This window comes from Myxocyprinus asiaticus, chromosome 49, assembly GCF_019703515.2.
Source record: "Myxocyprinus asiaticus isolate MX2 ecotype Aquarium Trade chromosome 49, UBuf_Myxa_2, whole genome shotgun sequence".
NCBI classification, from domain to species: domain Eukaryota; kingdom Metazoa; phylum Chordata; class Actinopteri; order Cypriniformes; family Catostomidae; genus Myxocyprinus; species Myxocyprinus asiaticus.
The window spans coordinates 9,666,119-9,690,174 of record NC_059392.1 but is presented as its reverse complement, the minus strand read 5'-3'; the positions used below and the strand labels follow the sequence as shown (position 1 = coordinate 9,690,174).

The window sequence follows — 24,056 nt, the reverse complement described above, 5'->3', positions numbered from 1 at the left end:
TTCTGTTTGGAGTCCTGCATTTAAAAGTTCCTTTAAACATCCTGTTCTTGTTTTTACTCTCTCTCTCTCTCTCTATGTGGGTATTTTGTTTTCTATTTTATTTGTGGGTGTTGTATTTGCTATTACTCAGTGTTCCAATCATTTTCTGGGGGGCGCTGTGTACAGGTAAAATATATACAGTTGTGCTCAAAAGTTTGCATACCCTGGCAGAAATTGTGACATTTTGGCATTGATTTTGAAAATATGACTGATCATTCAAAAAAACTGTCTTTTATTTAAGGATAGTGATCATATGAAGCCATTTATTATCACATAGTTGTTTGGCTCCTTTTTAAAACATAATTATAACAGAAATCACCCAAATGGCCCTGGTCAAAAGTTTACATACCCTTGAATGTTTGGCCTTGTTACAGACACACAAGGTGACACACACAGGTTTAAATGGCAATTAAAGGTTAATTTCCCACACCTGTGGCTTTTTAAATTGCAATTAATGTCTGTGTATAAATAGTCAATGAGACAAAGTTTGTTAGCTCTCACGTGGATGCACTGAGCATAATGGAAGGTAATGGAATTTTATAAAGATGGAAAAGGATATAAAAAGAGATCCAAAGCCTTGAAAATACCAGTCAGTACTGTTCAGTCACTTATTAAGAAGTGGAAGGTCAGGTAGACCAAGAAAGATTTCAGCCACAAGTGCCAGAAGAATTGTCTGGGATACAAAGAAAAACCCACAGGTAACCTCAGGAGAAATACAGGCTGCTCTGGAAAAAGACGGTGTGGTTGTTTCAAGGAGCACAATACGACAATACTTGAACAAAAATTAGCTGCATGGTCGAGTTGCCAGAAAGAAGTCTTTACTGCACCAATGCCTCAAAAAAGCCCAGTTACAATATGCCTGACAATACCTTGACATGCCTCACAGCTTCTGGCACACTGTAATTTGGAGTGACGAGACCAAAATAGAGCTTTATGGTCACAACCATAAGCGCTATGTTTGGAGAGGGGTCAACAAGGCCTATAGTGAAAAGAATACCATCCCCACTGTGAAGCATGGTGGTGGCTCACTGATGTTTTGGGGGTGTGTGAGCTCTAAAGGCACAGGGAATCTTGTGAAAATTGATGGCAAGATGAATGCAGCATGTTATCAGAAAATACTGGCAGACAATTTGCTTTCTTCTGCACGAAAGCTGCGCATGGGACGCTCATGGACTTTCCAGCACGACAATGACCCTAAGCACAAGGCCAGGTTGACCCTCCAGTGGTTACAGCAGAAAAAGGTGAAGGTTCTGGAGTGGCCATCACAGTCTCCTGACCTTAATATCATCGAGCCACTCTGGGGAGATCTCAAACGTGCGGTTTATGCAAGACAACCAAAGACTTTGCATGACCTGGAGGCATTTTGCCAAGACGAATGGGCAGCTATACCACCTGCAAGAATTTGGGGCCTCATAGACAACTATTACAAAAGACTGCACGCTGCCATTGATGCTAAAGGGGGCAATACACAGTATTAAGAACTAAGGGTATGCAGACTTTTGAACAGAGGTCATTTCATTTTTTTCTTTGTTGCCATGTTTTGTTTTATGATTGTGCCATTCTGTTATAACCTACAGTTGAATATGAATCCCATAAGAAATAAAAGAAATGTGTTTTACCTGCTCACTCATGTTTTCTTTAAAATGGTACATATATTACCAGTTCTCCAAGGGCACGCAAACTTTTGAGCACAACTGTATTATACAAGGCTGAATGTGCACTAATGATAGTGTGTTGCGAGCAGCCTCATAGACACAAGTTCTGGTCTCGTGGAAACCAGGAAGTAATCGCCTTCACATAATAAATTATGAGCGCGATTCGTAGGTTTCATTTTTGCTCTTGAATTACATTTTTACTGCACTGATGGTTAGGTTTAGGGTTGGGGTTTTGGTTAGGGCATATGGTTAATAAAATATGTATTCCTGTTGATTATTTACAATTAAAAACAACTCACTTTAGAACTTGCTTTTGGTGCCACTCTGTGGACATTTTATCTGGAAAACTTCCAGCTTTGGCCACTGGGGGCAGTGATTAAAATTATGGTAAGCACAGACTGATTACAGTTAAAGAACTTCCGACCTACTGTTGCCAAATGTACAGTGAGATCTTCTTAATACTTTGTCATTCTATCAAGCATTTTATTAGACAACATTTTTTACACGTCCATGAGTGCAAGTGCAGTACTTTTTGGATTGTTTTCCAGAAAGAGAAAGACTGTACATTTTAAATGTGTATATCTGATAAAAGAGTACTTTGCCAGATTTTAAGAGTATACTAGCATATAGATGGCTTCAAAGATGGACTAAAACACATGGACTAAATTCATAAAACTACCATTTTGATTTCATGCAGTCTTTAACATTGAACATATACAGAATGTACAGCAAATATGTAATCTCACAGAGCCAGAGTTTTAACGGCATAATGTCTAGTCAACTTATAGCCAAAAACTGCCCATTTAGACAGGAATAGGACCATCTGACCAACATGTAATGGCCAAAGTGGCCATTGTTCATTGTTCATGACTTCCTTTTTTACATGGGTATAAATATGAGGTAACACACAAGCCAAATTCTCTTAGTCATCCATCACAGTGGGTAAGACCAAAGAATATAAATATGATGTGCGGCAAAATGTTGTTGAGCTTCACAAAACAGGAAGTGGCTATAAGATAATAGCTAAAGCATTGAAAATGCCCATTTTCACCATCAGGGCAATAATTAAGGAGTTCCAATCAACTGGAGATGTTAAGAATCGGCCTGGAATCCACGCACGGTGAGGAGGATGGTTAGAGTTGCCAAAAATTCTTCAAGGATCTCAGCTGGAGAATTAAAGGAATTAGTTGGGTCTTGGGGACAGAAAATCTCCAAAACTACAATCAGAAGTCACCTACATCACCAGAAGTTGTTTTGGAGGGTTTCATGAAAAAAGCCTCTGCTCTTATCCAACAAAACTCAAGCATCTTCAGTTTGCCAGACACTACTGGAACTTCAAATGGGACCGGTTCTATGGTCAGATAAAACAAAAATAGAGCTTTTTGGCAGCAAACACCAGAGATGGATTTGGCACACACAGAGAGTTAGCCATATATGGAAAAGTACCCCATGCCGGTTAAATATGGTGGTGAATTTTTATTGTTGTGGGTCTGTTTTTATGCCAGAGGTCCTGGACATCTTGTTCGGATACATGTCATCATGGACTCTATCAAATACCAACAGATAAAAAAATAAAAACCTGACTGCCTCTGCTAGAAAGCTTAAAATGTGCTGTGGTTGGATTTTCCAGCAGGACAATGATCCAAAACAAACATCAAAATCAACACAAAAATGGTTCACTGACCACAAAATCAAGGTCCTGCCATGGCCGTCCAAGTCCCCTGACCTGAACCCCATAGAAAACCTGAAGAGGAGTGTCCACTAACTTGGACCTCAGAATTCGAAGAATCTGGAGAAATTCTGTATGGAGGAATGGTCTCAGATCCAGGAAGTCTCAGAGATGTTATCTTGGCAAAGGGAGGTTGCACAATGTATTGAATAAAAGGGTGCCAATAATTGTTCCACAAATATATTTGACAAAAATATTTGTTTTTTGATAAGACTTGTTGTGTTTGCAATTGTTTGATATCCATTAGAGGATCGATGTGAGGGGCCTGATCCTAAGGATGGCCCTTCCTATCACCATCAACCCATGTTCAGTCATTACATATCTCATAACCACTGGCGTAGATTTGCTCTGAAGGGGGTTAATGGTCCCCTCCCAATCATGTGTCTGTTCTTATTTACATATTTTTAATCAACATTGAAAAATATTGAGTATGAGTTACTGGCCAGTAAGGCAATGGCATGACTGTGAGTCTGTGAGATACACTGAAGCTCCCCCTCGATCATGACAAGATGAAGAGAAGCGCTGCCCAGCAGACAATTTTGCATCGCTGGGTGAAGAGGGATTGTAAAAAACAAATAAAACCTGTACTCATAAGAAGGTAGGATAGTACTGTATTCTAGCTAATAACACTCCAGCTATACTACACTGCCTGGCCAAAAAATAAAAGTTGCCGTTTGGATTTAAATAAGCAGATACTTAAGAGCCTATGATTGGATCATTATTGCAGTGATTAATATGTTTCAGCTGGCAACAATTCTTTTAAACCTAACTGATGCAGTGTGTAGCTTCTCATTTCTTAAACAACCATGTCGGAAGATCTCCCGTGGTCGTGGAAAAGATGTTACTGTGTTTCAGAAGGGGCAAATTATTGGCCTGCATCAAGCAAAGAAAACAACTAAGGAGATTGCTGAAATCACTGGAATTGGGTTAAGAACTGTCTAACGCATTATTAAAACCTGGAAGGATAGTGATGAACCGTCAGCTTTGCGGAAGAAATTTGGTTGGAAAAAAAATCTTGAATGATCCTGGTTGGAGATCACTAAAATGCTTGAAGTCACATCGTAATAAATCAACAGTAGAACTCACGGCTATGTTTAATAGTGAAAGTAAGTAAATTTCCACATGCACAATGTGATGAGAATTTACAGGATTGGGACTAAACAGCTGTTTGGCCACAAGAAAGCCACTTGTTAGTGAGGCTAATCGGAAAAAATGACTTCAATTTGCTAAGGAGCATAAAGATTGGACTGTGGAGCAATGGAAAAAGGTCATGTGGTCTGATGAGTCCAGATTTACCCTATTCCAAAGCGACGGGTGCGTCAGGGTAAGAAGGGAAGCGTATGAAGCAATGCACCCATCATGCATAGTGTCCACTGTACAAGCCTCTGGAGGCAGTGTTATGATCTAGGGTTGCTTCAACTGGTCAGGTCTAGGCTCAGCAACATTATGTGGCAATAAAATTAAGTCAGCTGACAACCTGAATGTACTGAATGACCAGGTTATCCCATCAATGGATTTTTTCTTCCCTGACAGCAGGACGACAATGCAAGGATTCATCGGGCTCAAACTGTGAAAGAGTGGTTCAGGGAGCATGAGGAATCATTTTCACACATGAATTGGCCACCACAGAGTCCTGACCTTAACCCCATTGAAAGTCTTTGGGATGTGCTGGAGAAGACTTTACGGAGTGGTTCGACTCTCCCGTCATCAATACAAGATCTCAGACAAAAATGAACTCTGGATGGAAATAAATGTTGTGATGTTGCATAAGGTTGTCGAAACAATGCCACGACGAATGCACGCTGTAATCAAAGCTAAAGGCGGTCCAATAAAATATTAGTTTTTTTTTTGCCAAGCAGTGTATAGTTAGTTAGCTACTTCCTTGCAATTCAATCCCACAACTATCAATAAAACAATTTAGCAAAAACACATCTTAACACATGTTAACTGAATAGCTCGCATTAATCAACGTGGTTGTTCACACTGAAAGCCTTGCGTACCTTCAATTGATGGATGCCCTGATCAGGGATGGATTATGGTCTAGTGAGGCCTCGGGGCACCAGCTTTCTGATGCAGTCCTGTTATTATTATATCTTAAGGATAAATTAAACTTGCATTATTTCCCAGTGTTAGTAGTAACTCAGATAGATAGATTAAGCAATTAAGCAGTGACACTTTAGTGTCAAACCAAATCTACGCCATTACTCATAACTGTGTCACTGTTGTACACACAGATTCTGAAACTGTTGCGCTGATCTGGGATGGAAAGTGGATAAACTTCCTTTCATGCATTTTAATTCTGGAGATGGATGAAGACGAGAAACTTTCATTATTGGTGTATGGTCAATTACAGCTTTGATTGTTGAATCCTTCCATTCAAACACCCACATGCTAAATCGAGCAGCAATGAAAATGAAATACACACCAAATAACTAATATTACTAATGACTAAATTTAATTCACAGAGTATTTTAATTGATGGATGCACAGAGCTTTTCCACTGTTACTTGCACTCAGCAACTCACTCAAACGTGCTCTGAATGGGCAAGTAAATTAAGAAATGTATTATTATTTATTTTATACTCCATGTGTAGAATGTAAAATCATCAATATTGTGGTTAGCTAAGAGTACTGAGAATTCATTAAGATCCATGTTTTTAACCTCTTTTCCACCATGCAGCTCAGAATGATACTATCCCAGATAAAGTAACAGAATTTAAAGTCACAAAACAGATGATTTTCTCATGGAAGTACTGACTAAGCCATGTTTAAAAAAAGGTTAGACAAAGTTTGTCCGCATCTAATTTCTTCCAACATTTCATTTCTTACAATGTAACTGAAATACCACAAAGACTCAGTATTGGTAATATTGGAAAAACTGGCAATATTGAATTAGGGCTTGTATAAGAATGAATATATTATAAAAATAAACAAAATAGTATACAATGCAAAATTCTGAATGGCCTGTCTTTACTCCCTTTAAAAAACGCTGTCAGCATGGTTGAGGCAATTCCAGAGTCGATGTTGGCTATTCCATAGTTAATATAAAAATATGATTTTCAACAATAAACCCAAAATGGCTGTTTCTAGGTTATTGTAAACTTGAAACAGCTTCAAATACAAAGGTGAGTGGAAACACCACAGCTCAGACTTCTGGTTCTACAGAAAAGTATACATTTTTCAAAGTCCACAATTATGAGGCAATTTCTCAAGTCACCAGCAGCAAGTGACCCTCTCAGTCCGGAGCTAAGATCTTACTGTAGGATCACAAAGGTTCACAAATTAAGCTCTACCGAAAGCATTCGAGGCATAATGTTGATAACCAGAAAATGTTTTCGAAATAAGTGTCCAGTAAGGCACTTACAATGGAAGTAAATGGGACCGGTCCATAAAACATTAAAATATACACTGTTTCGGGGGCCTGGGTAACTCAGCGAGTATTGACGCTGACTACCACCTCTGGAGTCGTGAGTTCGAATCCAGGGTGTGCTGAGTGACTTCAGCCAAGTCTCCTAAGCAACCAAATTGGCCCGGTTGCTAGGGAGGGTAGAGTCACATGGGATAACCTCCTTGTGATCACGATTAGTGGTTCTCGACTCTCAATGGGGTAAATTGTGCACGGATCACGGCGAGTCCACATGCGGATTCTCCGTGGCGTCATGCACAATGAGCCATGTGATAAAATGCGCAGACTGATGGCCTCAGAAACGGAGGCAACTGAGACTTGTTCTCCACCACCCAGATTGAGGTAACCGCGCCACCATGAGGACCTAATAAGTAGTGGGAATTGGGCATTGCAAATTGGGAGAAAAGGGGATATCCAGCATCCGGCTCGGCCTTATCCCTCTCCTTGGCTGATTAGCCTGATTGGGGGCCGGCCGGGCGGACTCACGGCCCGGACCCACCCTCCTCCTCGTCACAGCTTGTTTTGTACAACAAATAGCTTTAAGAGGTTGTTTCTCCATCATCTTATCACTGACACTGAATCACTGCTGTGTGTGTGTGTTGTAGTGTGTGCATCAGTGCAATGACTCTGGGCAGACACATCTACACATCGCAATGGTTCCACCCTTCCAACAAGTGTTTATGCTGTATTAACGTTAAATGCGTTAATTGCAATTAGGTTTATATATAAATATTATTATTATCCCCCTTATTACGAAGTTACTGCCCAAATACATAAATACATGGACATAAAATATTGATTTGGTTTGAAATTATGTAATTTGAGAAGAACGAAATCGCTGAACTGCTAAGCTGAGTTCTTTCTGGTGTTTATTTTGTCATTAATAAACGTCTGACTGCTCACTATGCATCTTATTACAAGACTACTTTCCAAATAAATAAATGCACATGAAACATTGATTTGAGTTTAAATTATTTAATTAGCTTAAAGATCGTAGTGTGATACGAGAAGCAGGAAAGATGGCTCAGATACCCGGATGAGCGATCTGATACGTGGATGTGAGGTAGTTACAGAGAAATATCAGACCATTAGATGGTGCCACTGACCAATCAGAATAGAGTATTTCAGACAGCCTTGTATTAAGAAAACTTAACGCAATAATCTTTAATCGTATGCGTTAACACGTTCATTTTGACAGCTTTAATTCCTACATACTGTATGTTTTATGATGTCTGACGAGAAAAACAAAAAAACAAAAAACAGTCAAAAACTGTTCTTAGAGTCTAAATAAAAGCTGTCTGCAACATATTTACCTTGACACCAGATCTGTGATGACACACGTTGTTGATGTTCTGCCGCCGTCAACAGGAAGTACGTTGGTGACGAATAACTTAGTTCATCCACCTAGAACAGTAGTCCCGCCACAAAAATTATGATTTAAACAAATTTCCAGGTCAAATAATACACGTTTTTACGGAATAATTAATGGAAGTGCTTTAACAAAAATAGGAGCAAAATATTTTGGCCTTTGAACCCTAAAATAACTGGCTCCATTTACTTCAATTACAAGTGCCTTAGGCCCACTCTAACCCTGATTTGTTTTGTTTTTTAAATAAAACTAGGAAGTGGTAATTAATACCTTCTGTATTATCCTGGATGAGACTGCTCCTTAATCAAATATAATCCATATTTCAATAAAACAGCTTTTGAAAACCAAAACTTTGCTTTTTGTTATTAATAATAGGTATTAGGTATTAATAGTTTACTACAATACTACACACTGTATGTCATGGTTTTAATAAAGAACACATTAAAACCACTACATTAGATAACCTAACAGTAAGGGGAACCAACCATGCAAAGGAGGAGCTGCATGGTGGATGAGGGATGCTGGAAATTTTGTTTAGTAAATGGTGAGATAAGCAGATGTCTATATCTTTAAATACCTGAATACATGAGTCCACTAACATCAAGCTCTAAACTGGCCCTTACCTTGGTGCTTTTAGTCTAGTTACGGCTTCAACCAGCAGGGCCAATTTGGACCATGTTAACCAGCCAAACCTTGACGCCTTTATTAGGACTTCTTGGTTGCAACAGGAATAAAAAAAGTATATGTTACAGACATATCTATCCATATTCATTGAAAACAGACATATCTGTTTTCAATGAACGCATCCTAAATTCATAATTTCTAGGCTCAGTGAGTGCAGGACCTGTTGAAGAAACTACTTAAATATCTCCATGCCATGCCAACATCAGTTGAACTGGCATCTGCTGCTGTTTTCCTCCCTAACATCCCAGAGACGGTTCTGACACCACAAACAGCTAATTCTTGCTTGACCAATCTATTAGTCTGTTTGTCCAAACTATTAAACCCTTTTTTTAAACTTCTCCCTCTGAAATAGTTTTCCTTCAAACACCCTTTGTGTTTCTGAGACCAGTGAATTCATTGAAGTCAACATATAATGCTGTTTGCAACCAGGGCCGGTACTAGAATTTATTTTGGTTGGGCACTTGTATGTTTAGGGAGGGGCAATGTTGATCATTTCGCTGTCAGTCAGGGTGGGGGTATCATAAGTTTCTTGGGGGGGCTCATATTTCCGAGTGAAACAGAAAACCTAATTAGGAAAAAAAAACAGGATAGGTTTTTATTTATCGGGAATTGACTAGATTGTAAAAAAAAGGGTGTTACATACCATAATGGAGCCAGGTGGTTGGAGGGGAGGTGTTGAAAAAATAAGAGGGATTCATGACATAACCAAAAGGTTGTTCAAGAGGTGGAACAAGTTATCATTTTGACACATTGTTTGTATGGGCAGAGCAGGGTCCCTGTTCCCTTTTATCACACAAATGGGTAGAGTGTGACCAAACAGGTTTGGCATGGGTGTAACTTTTAAAGAAAAACATGAAGCACTTCATTGTTTCTTAGAGAGAGCAAGTGTTCTACGATAGGTAAGTTAATAAAATGTTTAATATTATATACAAATATTCTATAATAAACCCTTTAATTTCTTGTATTCAGTCTATTTTGGTTAGTTTGTGTAGCAGCAATTGCCTACTCTGTTTATAGCTAGTGCTGGCCCTGATTATAGTCTTCTTTGTCCAAGACTGTATGTTTACTTCAAAAATTAATGCGTGAAGCTCAAGTTATTTGCGTTGTCTTATTTTGCAAAAAAGCATAAAAGAAAAGCTAAAGAAGTTACCATGGATTATCTCACTTCTAATTTACCTGAAGAGAAAAGAAAGCAGCTTTGTGCCTTGCTGGGGAATGTGGAACTGAGTCTTCTCTATAAAGCATCTGTTCATGGATATAATGCTTCAGCCTTCCACCAGAGATGTGACCATCAGGGTCCCACCTTGCTTGTAGCCTACAACAGCTCAGGCTACATCTTTGGAGGATACACTAGTGTAGATTATGCTCAAAGTGGGCAGTACGTTGGTGATGAGGACATATTCTTATTTGGCTTTCAAGGCAAGATCCCTGTCTGCGTCAAACTTAACAGTGGGCATAATGCACGTCTTGATGACTCTGGAGTGCCTAGCTTTGGTCAACAGTTGTACTTTTGCTATAACAACCAGCCAGTTGTGTTAAATCAAGGGGTTAATGCATTCAGCATTACTACTCTCTCAATGTACGGGAATGACACTCAGCTCAGTGAATGTGAGGTGTACAAAGTGATGCAGGGTAAGTCCATAATAATATCATCATATAAAAACTAAATTATAGCTTCTAAGTTTATAACAGTTCTAACAATCTGTATTCAATGTTTCCTAGTCCCTCATGTCAGAGTTGAGGAGAAGCCATGGAGGAATGTGCAGTGGACAACCGAGTATGTCTTGTAATCTCTCTATTGCTATTTTCATGAAGTAATATGAGATCATTCAGCTAAAGTTGAGATATCTTTTGTAGACGAAGAGGAGAACTTATGGAATTCATCAAGAACCATAAACCCCTTATGAACTCTGAGAGCAGGGTTCGAATCCTAATGATCGGTCCTGTAGGTGCCGGAAAGTCCAGTTTCTTCAACTCCATTAACTCCATCTTCATGGGTCACGTGACCAGCAAAGCCATGGCAGGATCTTCAGGCACTAGTCTGACCACACAGGTACAGAACTAACAGGACTGGTGTCTGAATCTGACTAGTGTCGGTGTTGATAACAATGTCAACAATCTGTCGTCTTTTGATAGTTTCGCACATATCCAGTTAAAGATGGTCGTGAAGGAAAGCCATTGTCATTTGTATTATGTGACACTATGGGATTAGAAGAGCAGTCAGGAGCAGGATTGGATATTGAAGACATCAGCAGCATTCTTCAAGGTCACATATCAGACCGTTATAAAGTAAGTTGCGCATAGAGGTGGTCACTTCCTCAATGTTCTCTCCAAAATGAATTGTGAATTGAAGATCAGGTTAATGGTTAAGGATTGGAAGTGTGTATTTATTGCTGATCAAAAGTTGGTTTCACTCTAAATCTTCTTGATCCAGTTCAACCCTGTGGCACCATTTCAATCTGAGCAAAAGGCATCCAGATCTGCATCTCTACAAGAAAAGATCCACTGTGTGGTGTTCGTGATAGACGCCACCAAAGTCTCCCTTATGTCTAACAAACTGGAGGAAAAACTTACTGCTATACGAAGAAAAGTGAACTCACTGGGTAGATGAACCAACAATATTTTTACATCACCATTATATGTTCCACAGCTAAAGACTAATAATGTTGACAGTCAAACTAAGTTTAACTAAACAATTTCAGGCATTACCCAGATCGTCTTGATGACAAAAGTAGATGAGGCGTGTCCCCTTGTGGAGAAAGACCTTCAAAGTCTTTATATCAGTTCCTACATCAAGACAAAGGTGAGACATGATTACATAGACTGTTTACTACAGGACTCAAGGTGGCACTGATAGATTTGTATTGGTTCTGCAGGTGCATGAGGTGAGCTCTCGGTTGGGTGTGCCTGTGTCATGTGTGTTACCAGTGAAAAACTACAGCCAGGAGTTGGAGCTGAACCTCAACTGTGATGTTCTGCTGCTCACTGCTTTACAGCAGATGCTTCGCTTTGCCGATGACTATTTGGATGATGTCAGACCCATAGAAGGCAGCCCTTTATAAAGTTTTATTTAATATTGACTATTGGGGATATAGGTAGGAAAGCTTTCTTCTAGATGAGCAAATCTTTGTAACTAAGTCAGATGATTGTGATATTCTGGCTACTTCATATTCAAACAAGTCTGTGCAAGAATATGCATGCTTTAAGGCCAAAACATACTCTACGCAAGTACGTAAACACAGATGCAAGCACTTTGCCAGAACACTGCCAACACGTGTTTCGGTTGAACATGCTTAACCCTTAAATGCAAGAGCGTTTTGACAAACATTATTACATACCTCGGGTCTTTAGCTACCCGGCATTTATATCTATCAGAAATGGATCAGCAAAATGCCCAGATAGTATAATATATTTAAACCATTTTCTCCCCTATTTGGAATGCTCAGTTCCAAATGCACTCCAAGTCCTCGTGGTGGTGTAGTGACTCGCCTCAATCTGGGTGGTGGATGACGAATCTCAGTTGCTTCTGCGTCTGAGACTGTCAATCCGCGCATCTCATCATGTGGCTTGTTCAGCGCATTACCGCGGAGATGTAGCGCGTGTGGAGGCTTCACGCTATTCTACGCGGCATCCACACACAACTCACCACGCGCCCCACCGAGGCGAGAACCACACATTATAGCGACCACAAAGAGGTTATCCCATGAGACTCTACCCTCCCTAGCAACCGGGCCAATTTGGTTGCTTAGGAGGCCTGACTGGAGTCACTCAGCACACCCTGGAATCGAACTCACGACTCCAGGGGTGGTAGTCAGTGTCAATACTCGCTGAGCTACCCAGGCCCCCCTTTAAAGCATTTGAGACAATTAGAAAATTAAATGTTATATTTTGGTGTTTTATTTTTCATATCAAAGAGATAATGCAACAAATAATAGAACAGGATACATTACTTCCACGCTTAAATTTTATAAGACTCAACTGGTGGTCAAACGCACATTGTGCTACATTGAACACAAATGCCTCAGGTCTGTAGCTTGCATTTAAGGGTTAACATGCGTTCTTTCATTACTGTGGCGGGAACAAACCTTAGTAATGGTAACCAATAGGCGATAGTTACTTTCAAACGTCTGTGCCATTAAACTGGATGTGTAAATTTTCAGGTTGCTATAAACAGTGTTGGTTAAGTTACTCTAAAAAAGTAATTACTAACTACTAATTACATCTTCTACAGTGTAATTAGATTACTGTACCAATTACTCTGTCTGAAAAGTAATTGCATTACTTATTACTAATTACTTTCTAAAACCCTGAACAACCTCGACCAGATGAAAAATACAAGGATACAAGGAAATAAATTATTCATTAACTGGCCAAAGAATTTAAGGGGGCAGCGTTAAATTAGAAAACATACATTTTAACATTAGACGTTAAATTTCGATTTTAAATTCACTATTGTTTTATATAGAATTGTTCTATAGTCTATACAGTATTTAACACAATTACATCAGAAGTAACTGTAAACAGTAATCCCTTCACTTTTTTCAATGAAAAAGTAATTTCATTACAGTAATTAATTACTTAGTAATGCATTACACCCAAGACTGGCTATAAATGTACTGACTTTGACTTATTTGTTTAGCAATATTCTCTTAAATCTGTTGCTCCGCGATGACCATAGTCATAGCCTGAAATTGGAAACTCACCGTAAAAGCGGACAGTTAATGTCTACAACTGCGCCCCTTGTGGCAATGTTGACAATGCAACACGTACTTGCACTTTGTTGTGAATTGCGGTTGGACAGATTTTGGAACACAACTATGTGAAATCGAGCAGGTTTAGCTAGAAGCATCTGAGTTCACGTACTTGCATAGAGTAGGTTTTGGCCTTAATGGAAGTCCACTCAGGAAAGAGGTTTTTGCATCAAAGCAAAAACTGTCAAAAATGTTACTGCTAATAAACATTATTGCACTGTGTTATTTGACTGCGTTGTACTGTTTCTATAGCATCCTGAATGCTGTATTTCTGCATACATTAATAAACAATGAAACTTCAAAGAGATTCTCAGGACATTGTCAACAAGCTCATCCACCAAGTTTAATTTCAATTTGCAAAGCATTGCCAAGATACAGCTTCATGTGCTAGAGGAAATGGTTTGGAATATCAAAAATCTAGTAACTTTTGTCAGGGTTAGTCTGAAGATTATAAGTTGTTTTTATTTTTTACTACATTACATTTTTATTATTTTTTTTTACATCAAAATAAAGTGTTCACAATATGGATGACTTGTTAGTGCATAAGAGCCATGCAGATTTGAAATGATTTCACTCTGTTTAGTGACTAAATAATTTAAAATGTATTAGTATACAGATAGATTTTCGTAAAATGTTTAATCCATAAGTGCGTTTACATGCACACTAATAGGCAGATAACCATCACAAATTGACTTATTCAAAAAATCTGACAAAGCAAAAAAACCGCGTTTACATGTGATTTCAAAAAATCGATATTCTCTGCTTTTGACATCAATGCATGAAGAGGCATGCGCACTACACTTGCGTCCACTGGATAAGCCGGCAAGAACATCGGTTATGCAACACGAAATCAGGGTAATGGGCAAAAATCTACCCATGTTGATCGTTTTATTTATATAAGCCTACGTTTACATGATCACACACGTTGTCGGCTTATTAAGCATAATCGGTGAAAGAATGTGCATGTAAACACGCTCATTGAGTGCATTTACATGCACACCAATATGCAGATAACAATCAAATATCAGCGTATTCAAAAAATGACAAAACAAGATAACTGCATTTACATGAAATCATCGGTTTATTCTCTGCTTATCTAAAAGTCTAGCCGCGTCGATTGCTTTTTGCTTAAACCATTGATGATCTTACCCCAACAAAGGAAAACCGTTTAAGACATTTACATGACGTTATCGATTTATTAAGCATAATCGGTGCAAGACTGTGCATATAAACAGTCACTGAAAATGTACAAGTTTTGTTTTGAAGCACTGCCTGGATACGGCCTCATTTCGTATTTGCCAAACAAACAACGATAAATAACAGAAACTGGGGAATACCGTTACTGTTTATTGAAATAACAAAAGGTGTGAAACAAATGAAGCAGTCTTGTGGTCAAACATGTTAAGGACCAAGAATCAGAGATTCACTTTCAGATAGTTACTAGACAGATGACATCAGCAGGCTGAAACAGTGAAACTGATGAACCGACAATAAACCTGACTCACACTTGTAAATGTCCAGGACACAGAAGGAATGTATTCTGTCCCATATACTTCATTATAAAAACACCTGTAGCAGTCTGTATAAACTACAGAACAGCACTTGATATTATTAGTTAATATTAAACTGACATTGTCTTTCGTAATTTCTATAATTAGTTTGGCATCTTTAAATCACAGTCTCAGAAATGACAAAATAGTAGACAAATATAATGTAAATAAAGCTTGTTAACAATATGGATGACTTGTTAGTGCATAAGTGCCATGCAGATTTGAAATTACACTACGCTAATGAAATATACAACACTTTATAAGAGGACCAGTGAGAGACATTAATATGGACATTTTGACAAATATCAGAAGAAATTAAATTGTCCTACACTGACGGAATATGGCTTTGAAGTCACTGTGACTTCTAATTTTTGGGTGAACTCTCTCTTTAAGTCTTAATATGTTTGTGATTTCTGCATGGCATCTGTCATTAAGCAGCCTATAGGCCTATTTACAGTTGAAGTCAGAAGTTTTCATACACTTAGGTTTAATATTAGCAAACTATAGTTTTGGCAAGTCGTTTAGGACATCTACTTTGTGCATGACAGGTAATTTGTCCAAAAATTGCTTACAGACAGATTTTTCACTTTTAAGTGACTATATCACAATTACAGTGTGAAAGAAGTTTACATACACTAAGTTAACTGTGCCTTTAAGCAGCTTGGAAAATTCCAGAAAATTATGTCAAGACTTTAGACAGTTAGCCAATTAGCTTTTGATAGGCGGTGTTCTGAATTGGAGGTGTACCTTTGGATGTATTTTAAGGCCTACCTTCAAACTCAGTGCCTCTTTGCTTGACATCATGGGAAATCAAAAAAAATCAGCCAAGACCTCATACAAAATTGTGGACCTCCACAAGTCTGGTTCATCCTTGGGAGCAATTTCCAAATGCCTGAAGGTACCACGCTCATCTGTACAAACAATAGTATGCAAGTATAAACACCATGGGACCACGCAGCCATCATACCGCTCAGGAAGGAGATGCATTCTGTCTCCTAGAGATGAACGTAGTTTGGTGCGAAAAGTGCAAATCAATCCCAGAACAACAGCAAAGGACCTTGTGAAGATGTTGGAGGAAACAGGTAGACAAGTATATATATCCACAGAAAAACGAGTACTATATTGACATAACCTGAAAGGCTGCTCAGCAAGGAAGAAGCCAGTGCTGCAAAACCGCCATAAAAAAGCCAGATTGCAATTTGCAAGTGCACATGGGGAAAAAGATCTTACTTTTTGGAGAAATGTCCTCTGGTCTAATGAAACAAAAATGGAACTGTTTGGCAATAATGACCACTGTTACATTTGGAGGAAAAAGGGTGAGGCTTGCAAGCCGAAGAACACCATCCCAACCATGAAGCATGGGGGTGGCAGCATCATGTTGTGGGGGTGCTTTGCTGCAGGAGTGACTGGTGCATTTCACAAAATAGATGGCATCATGAGGAGGGAAACTATGTGGATATATTGAAGCAACATCTCAAGACATCAGCCAGGAATTTAAAGCTCGGTTGCAAATGGGTCTTCCAAATGGACAATAACCCCAAGCATACCTCCAAAGTTGTGGCAAAATGGCTCAAAGACAACAAAGTCAAGGTATTGGAGTGGCCATCACAAAGCCCTGACCTCAATCTGATAGAACGTTTGTGGGCAGAACTGAAAAAGCGTGTGCGAGCAAGGAGGTCTACAAACCTGTCTCAGTTACACCAGTTCTGTCTGGAGGAATGGGCCAAAATTCCAGCAACTTATTGTGAGAAGCTTGTGGAAGGCTACCCAAAACATTTGACCCAAGTTAAACAATTTAAAGGCAATGCTACCAAATACTAACAAAGTGTATGTAAACTTCTGACCCACTGGGAATGTGATGAAAGAGATAAAAGCTGAAATAAATAATTCTCTCTACTATTATTCTGACATTTCACATTCTTAAAATAAAGAAGTGATCCTAACTCACCTAAGACATGGAATGATTTCTAAGATTAAATGTCAGGAATTGTGAAAAACTGAGTTTAAATGTATTTGGCTAAGGTATATGTAAATTTCTGACTTCAACTGTACCTATTAACTGTTGGTTTATAAAATAAGGACTTGGCAGGTCAATGTTGTTTGGCCACTGCAATGTCAAGCAATCTCAAGCAAAATCCCTACTAACCCTGGTTACTGTGAGTTGCTTGGCTGGACTGATTCATAAAACAGCCCATGGCAACGGGAAAGTGAGAAAGGACGGATACATGGTCAATTATTGATTCTGTGCTTTTAAGTATTTGACATATATAAAGATGACATTCATATTCAAAAATTGTACAAAATAATAGTGCACTTCTCTTTCAGAACTGTACAAGATTAAAATAAAAATCAACATTTAATTATACACACATATGACAAAACAATTACATTTATTATTTCTATATAGAAAAACGGCAATAAAGTTTAGCGATTTATATTTACTTGTAGCAAAATGCAGTATCCCATGAGAAAACAACCAAAAGACAACAAAACGAAGGCTTTTTCCCTTAAACTTGTGGTCTAAAGGCCATTTCTTATGTATTTGGGTGCTAGAACAAAATTTTTTGTTTACTATCTTTAATTATAACTGTAGTACTGTCTTTATCCACTAGGTCCACTGCCACTCAGTTACAGATGCAATCAATGATGGTGATGAAGATCCAGCATCCAAATGACCAGTAATATTAGAACCATTATAAGTTACTTCTAAGACTCTGCACCTAGTTAAGGAAGCTAGCTTAATTGTGTCTAACTAATGATCTTACAGTCTGGATGGAGCTGTTTGTTCATGTTGCTCACCGATTCATGCACAAGTTACTGCATATGAGGGAATACTGCATTGCCGTGTTGTGTTGCTAGTAGTGTTCATTAGAGGTTGTTTTCTTCTCAAATAGGCCCGGCTACTTCATTGGTTAAGTCCTTGGCGAGTCCAACTGGCCCTCTTTGGGTGAGGTGGGTGACTGGTTACTGGCTGAATTCTTGAGGGAGCCCAGTGTTTTACTAAACCAGGAGTTTTTGGCAGCTTGGACCTCAGTCATCAAAACTCCTTTCTGATGCTCCAGCTCCTGGAACACAACATGAACAAATACAATTTAAGTAACTGTAACATTACTGTAAACGACTTTAAGAATCAGGTTAAGCATTTTTTTGGGGTGACATACAGTTCCTGTAGTTCAACTGGTAGAGCATGGCGCTAGCAATGCTGAGGTAATGGATTTGGTTCCCAGCGAAAATTTTGAATATGCTTCATATACTTCACGTTCTGCATGCCATTACGTCTAGAGTACAATCGAGCGCTCTAGCCTTTCAAAGTATATTCTTTTGACCATATGGACATTTGAAGCAAGCACACTATGACTGCTTTGTGATACTCTTTAGTACAGTCCATTCCAGGTGCATGTGCAGATGACGGCGCAAAGACACGGACTATACAAGTATCTAGAAAAACTGGGCCGTATGCGGAGAGTCCTGATGACAAAATAGCGCGCTGTGCAAATGGACAACCAAAGTACACTTTAGCATTAAGTTGCTCTGAATAAAAGCGTCTGAGAAATTAATACGTGTAAAAGTAAGATACAGACTGTATCAACAGAACATTGATTTTAAAAATGTTTACTGTTGTAACCTAATAACAATCAGCGACTTATGACGAGTTACTAGTAGTTACAAATTACAAAATGTACAAATTTTGCACACTAATACACTTTAGTTTGAAAATGCATATTTTTCTCTACGTTTTAGCCTTCCATCCACACTGAGATGGCGTTTTTGACAGCGAAATAGAGCTATTCAAAAAACTCTCCCAAGTGGATACATTTGAAAACAGCGTCTTTGCGATGTAGTGTGGATGGGGAAAACAGAGATATCTGAAAATGATGACGTATTTGTTGCAACCAAAACAATCAAGATGGCGGTCCATGTTGTAGCGGCATTGTTGTGTCTGATATACCCACTTTAATAGTGTTTTTGAAGTTAAATGCTCTTTGTACAACCTTCAGATTGCATTCCTTCAAAGCCGACGGGAAGTTAACTCGGAATTGCTTTCCGTCGACAGAAGGCGAGGACAATTGCGTTTCAGGAAAGGTGATTTTTGGCATGCACTGTAAGGGGATTTAAGAGTTTTCAGACGTTTCAGTGTGGTCGAAAAACTTTTGGAAAACGGCAGTGTAGACGGAGAGCGTTTCAAAAACGGAAACGCAGTTTTCAATTGTTTTTTATTAATTTAGACGTAGTGTAGGACAATTTCACTTAGTCATGGTGCACAAGTTTTTATCTGTCTGCTGGGAAACACGTTTTGGTTACAAATTTATATAGTGCTACAGAAAGAACAAATAGTTGTTCCTGAAATTAAACTTTCAAAAGATATTCATGTATTCTTTAAAGCAATAGCAAATACATTTTTTTTTCAATAAACTTAGAGTAGGGGTGTAACCCTAATGGCCTGGCCAAATTGGCCCATATCATTCAAAGCCTCCTAATAATCCCCATCCATGAATTGGCTCTATCACTCTACTCTCCCCTCTCCACCAATAGCTGGTGAGTGTACTGGTGGACTATGGCTGCCGTTGTATCATTCAGGTGGATGCTGCACACTGGTGGTGGTTGAAGGGAGTCCCCTGTTCACTATGTAAAGCGATTTGAGTGTAGAGTAAGAAAAACGCTACACAAGTGTAGATTTTGTACACAACCCGTCAGCATATGATGGTAAACCTCTCGCTTTCTCTTTGGTTTCCTTTTTGCAACGTGGGACGTGTTTTTCTTGTGCTTTAGCTGTAACTGTGCCAACTGGCCCGGATCGGTGGAGCTTTGCAATGAGAACTGCTCGGCTCGGTGGAAAAGTGGCTAAATTGTCTTCTAATTTCTTTGGAGTTGGCTTCAAAAACTTCCACAGAAACTGCTACTGCATTATCTGAATTTAGCCGGAACTAATTTCACATCACCAAGACGTGGTCAGCATCATAAGCTATCATATGAAATGTGTTTGATTTTATGCCAACAGTTTAAAGCTAAAAATTAAAAGCAATTCTGTCTCACTATCCTTTCAGTGCAATTTTAAATCTTTACTGCTATCATGTCATAAGGTCTGGTGCTGTGAAGCCTAACCTGGATTTTGCACTTGGCTTCCACCAGCTGGAGTTTGGTTTGGGCCAGCTCCAGTTCAAGCTCTCTGAGCTGGGCCTTGAGCGAGTCCTTTTCCTCATCCAGGTCAGAGTCCCGGTTGTCTTGAGTCACCGCTGGCATCTGCAAGGGTCCATCTTTGCTGAACACTTCCCTACAGCGCTCACACGCCATCACTTTAGCCTGGGTGAACATTATAAATTGATATCATCATATACAGGTGCATCTCAATAAATTAGAATGTCATGGAAAAGTTCATTTATTTCAGTAATTCAACTCAAATTGTGAAACTCGTGTATTAAATAAATTCAATGCACACAGACTGAAGTAGTTTAAGTCTTTGGTTCTTTTAATTGTGATGATTTTGGCTGACATTTAACAAAAACCCACCAAAAAATCTCAAATTGTTGATTATGGTGACATGCCAATCAGCTAATCAACTCAAAACACCTGCAAAGGTTTCCTGAGCCTTCAAAATGGTCTCTCAGTTTGGTTCACTAGGCTACACAATCATGGGGAAGACTGCTGATCTGACAGTTGTCCAGAAGACAATCATTGACACCCTTCACAAGGAGGGTAAGACACAAACATTCATTGCCAAAGAAGCTGGCTGTTCACAGAGTGCTGTATCCAAGCATGTTAACAGAAAGTTGAGTGGAAGGAAAAAGTGTGGAAGAAAAAGATGCACAACCAACCGAGAGAACCGCAGCCTTACGATTGTCAAGCAAAATCGATTCAAGAATTTGGGTGAACTTCACAAGGAATGGACTGAGGCTGGGGTCAAGGCATCAAGAGCCACCACACACAGACATGTCAAGGAATTTGACTACAGTTGTCGTATTCCTCTTGTTAAGCCACTCCTGAACCACAGACAACGTCAGAGGCGTCTTACCTGGGCTAAGGAGAAGAAGAACTGGACTGTTGCCCAGTGGTCCAAAGTCCTCTTTTCAGATGAGAGCAAGTTTTGCATTTCATTTGGAAACCAAGGTCCTAGAGTCTGGAGGAAGGGTGGAGAAGCTCATAGCCCAAGTTGCTTGAAGTCCAGTGTTAAGTTTCCACAGTCGGTGATGATTTGGGGTGCAATGTCATCTGCTGGTGTTGGTCCATTGTGTTTTTTGAAAACCAAAGTCACTGCACCCGTTTAACAAGGAATTTTGGAGCACTTCATGCTTCCTTCTGCTGACCAGCTTTTTAAAGATGCTGATTTCATTTTCCAGCAGGATTTGGCATCTGCCCACACTGCCAAAAGCACCAAAAGTTGGTTAAATGACCATGGTGTTGGTGTGCTTAACTGGCCAGCAAACTCACCAGACCTGAACCCCATAGAGAATCTATGGGGTATTGTCAAGAGGAAAATGAGAAACAAGAGACCAAAAAATGCAGATGAGCTGAAGGCCACTGTCAAAGAAACCTGGGCTTCCATTCCACCACAGCAGTGCCACAAACTGATCACCTCCATGCCACGCCGAATTGAGGCAGTAATTAAAGCAAAAGGAGCCCCTACCAAGTATTGAGTACATATACAGTAAATGAACATACTTTCCAGAAGGCCAACAATTCACTAAAAATGTTTTTTTTTTATTGGTATATGTATTCTAATTTTTTGAGATAGTGAATTGGTGGGTTTTTGTTAAATGTGAGCCAAAATCATCACAATTAAAAGAACCAAAGACTTAAACTACTTCAGTCTGTGTGCATTGAATTTATTTAATACACGAGTTTCACAATTTGAGTTGAATTACTGAAATAAATGAACTTTTCCACGACATTCTAATTTATTGAGATGCACCTGTACTCTCATATAAGCCAACAAGCCATGTATTCAAAGTATTCAAAGACAACTTTCCCACCTTGACTATATCCAGTTCCTCTTTTGTAGATGCCTGCTGCTCTTCCAGCCTGGTACTTAACTGTGAACATATCTAGTACAAGCAGAAGACCTGTTATCAGGCATTATCTCATTCTAGTCAGACTCATAACTCTGTCCACAGTCAAGATTCTAGCTTCATGTGAACACCACAATAAATACTGCACAGAAGACGTGATGATGTATTCGCCCAGAGGTAAACATGTGGGGTGAATTTAGTGGATTATGTGTTTTAAAGCCCAAACAATTAGAGATATTTGTATGAGATACTCAGGTATACCTGCTTATATTCAGCTATGATGGCTGTGGTCTTCTTTATCTCTAACTCGGCTTTCTCCAACTCTCTTCTGAAAACTTCCTTTAACTGAAAAGCAAAAATTCAAGAGTCAGTACATCAATAGTGTTTGATTTAAAATTTGAGTAAATCAGACATAAAATCCTTTGGAAATTGGGAAATAATCTAAATAGTCTGAAATGATCAAAAAAAGTTAAGTAGATTTGAACTTTTTCTGAAAACAAATGTAAGTTGGTGCTTTCTCGTTTCAGAACGCAAATTGTGTTGCTATGCAATTAAAGTCAAAACAGCCCACACAAAAGTTTTGATGATATTTTGGGGCCATTTTACAGAAACACGGATTTTATTTCAATCAGTCAATCTGTTTTTCAATTGTTTTTCTATGCAAACATGTGCTAGATGGACATCGTTGACCGTTGTGCCGTGTCCAGCTTTTATTTAGCTTCTCGTACAGGAATGTTGCATTTTTTTAGATGCTGTGTTAGGTTTAAAAGAACGGCAACTTTTAAAAAGTGTCTCGAGACACGTTTCTATTTGTCCTACTCCAGCTTTTAAGCGCAATAACATGTTCGGTCTGAATGGCCACTAAGGCCACGGCGAAAACGTATTAGTGTGGACCAGGCCTAAATCTCAAGATCCGACAAATTCAAATTAGGATTATGATCATCATGGTTTTATACAGATAAGTAAAAATACAGATTTATTTAGAGTTAGGATGTTTTTGTAGTACAATCCCTAAATATGGCTCAGGTTGCTGAGTCAGTGAAAGAAAATATTTTTCACCAGTTTTATCACCTGCCAGGCAGATATTAAAAGTCTGATAAGTCACATCTTTCACCACTCTCAAGCTGCACAATTTGAGGTAATATTTATGTCTGTCAAGTTAGGGGCAATTCACACTGAATGCGTTCTTGCACTAAAAGAGCTAGAAGCAGCACAATGAATAGAAAAGAACAGAACGCAGGTGCCTCGAGACATTTAAATTTTATTTTTTTTTTTACTTGACATGCCATCAAAAACAAAACACACACACACACACACACACATATATATATATATATATATATATATATATATATATATGTGTATGTATGTATGTATGTATATATATTATATATATAAAATAAGAATTTTAAATCGCACCTGGGCCGTCTCCTCCTCTTGTCTTCTCTTCTCCTCCTCTGTCACTACTAGACGCTGTTTGGTGTTGAGCAATTCTTTGTTCAAAACGTCTGCTTTGTCCTCCGCCTACAGACACATCATTTATCACACAATCTCCAAACAAGAGCCAAATGTACATAGTTTAATGTAACTAAAGTGAATTTTGAGAAGGAAAATACCTGGTCCAGGTCATTCCTTAGTGCTATCTTGCTGGTTACCAGTTCATGAGCAAGATGGTCATTCTCCTGCTCCAGACGCATGCTGGCCTCCTGCAAACGGCGGTTTTCTCTCTGCAGACACATTTGCAATCATTTGTTATTTTGCGGCTTTGTAGAAGCATGGGTCATACAGATTAACTGAGACTGACAAAATACTGGCAGAACGGCTGCAAAGCTCGCCCAAATGGCTTTGCACAAGCTACAAACTGAAATT

General features: G+C 38.9%; 2 protein-coding genes across 8 annotated transcripts in view; one reads left to right on the top strand and one right to left on the bottom strand.

Moving 5' to 3' along the window:
* Positions 1 to 40: 40 nt before the first annotated feature.
* LOC127438418 (interferon-induced protein 44-like) lies at positions 41 to 16,810 on the top strand. 3 transcript variants are annotated; one of them, XM_051693998.1, is made up of 8 exons: positions 41 to 9,781; positions 10,007 to 10,514; positions 10,605 to 10,659; positions 10,740 to 10,935; positions 11,019 to 11,171; positions 11,317 to 11,485; positions 11,585 to 11,685; positions 11,759 to 16,810. In XM_051693998.1, exons 2-8 carry the CDS (start codon positions 10,034 to 10,036, stop codon positions 11,942 to 11,944), a joined length of 1,341 nt encoding a protein of 446 aa, XP_051549958.1. In that variant the 5' UTR covers positions 41 to 9,781; positions 10,007 to 10,033; the 3' UTR covers positions 11,945 to 16,810. The 3 variants fall into 3 exon arrangements, with proteins under 3 accessions (XP_051549958.1, XP_051549957.1, XP_051549959.1); XM_051693999.1 differs by having other exon boundaries at positions 9,749 to 9,781; positions 10,302 to 10,514; XM_051693997.1 differs by having other exon boundaries at positions 41 to 10,514.
* Positions 14,961 to 24,056, bottom strand: part of LOC127438412 (rab GTPase-activating protein 1-like) — a 131,227-nt gene continuing 122,131 nt past the window's right edge. For all 5 annotated transcript variants that reach the window (XM_051693978.1, XM_051693981.1, XM_051693980.1 and 2 more), the window contains 6 exons: positions 23,804 to 23,914; positions 23,607 to 23,711; positions 22,449 to 22,532; positions 22,152 to 22,223; positions 20,287 to 20,484; positions 14,961 to 18,248 (listed from right to left, as the gene is read on the bottom strand). In XM_051693978.1, coding sequence (XP_051549938.1) covers positions 18,096 to 18,248; positions 20,287 to 20,484; positions 22,152 to 22,223; positions 22,449 to 22,532; positions 23,607 to 23,711; positions 23,804 to 23,914 — 723 coding nt within the window. In that variant the 3' untranslated portion in view covers positions 14,961 to 18,095. The remainder of the gene's footprint in view (positions 18,249 to 20,286; positions 20,485 to 22,151; positions 22,224 to 22,448; positions 22,533 to 23,606; positions 23,712 to 23,803; positions 23,915 to 24,056) is intronic.

Bases quoted from the DNA above. Each gene is read 5' to 3' on its own strand.
- LOC127438418 (XM_051693998.1), top strand. From the start codon at position 10,034: ATGGATTATCTCACTTCTAATTTACCTGAAGAGAAAAGAAAGCAGCTT. The intron at 10,660-10,739 runs GTATGTCTTGTA...TATCTTTTGTAG, and splicing joins AATGTGCAGTGGACAACCGA to ACGAAGAGGAGAACTTATGG. The intron at 11,172-11,316 runs GTAAGTTGCGCA...TTCTTGATCCAG, and splicing joins ACATATCAGACCGTTATAAA to TTCAACCCTGTGGCACCATT.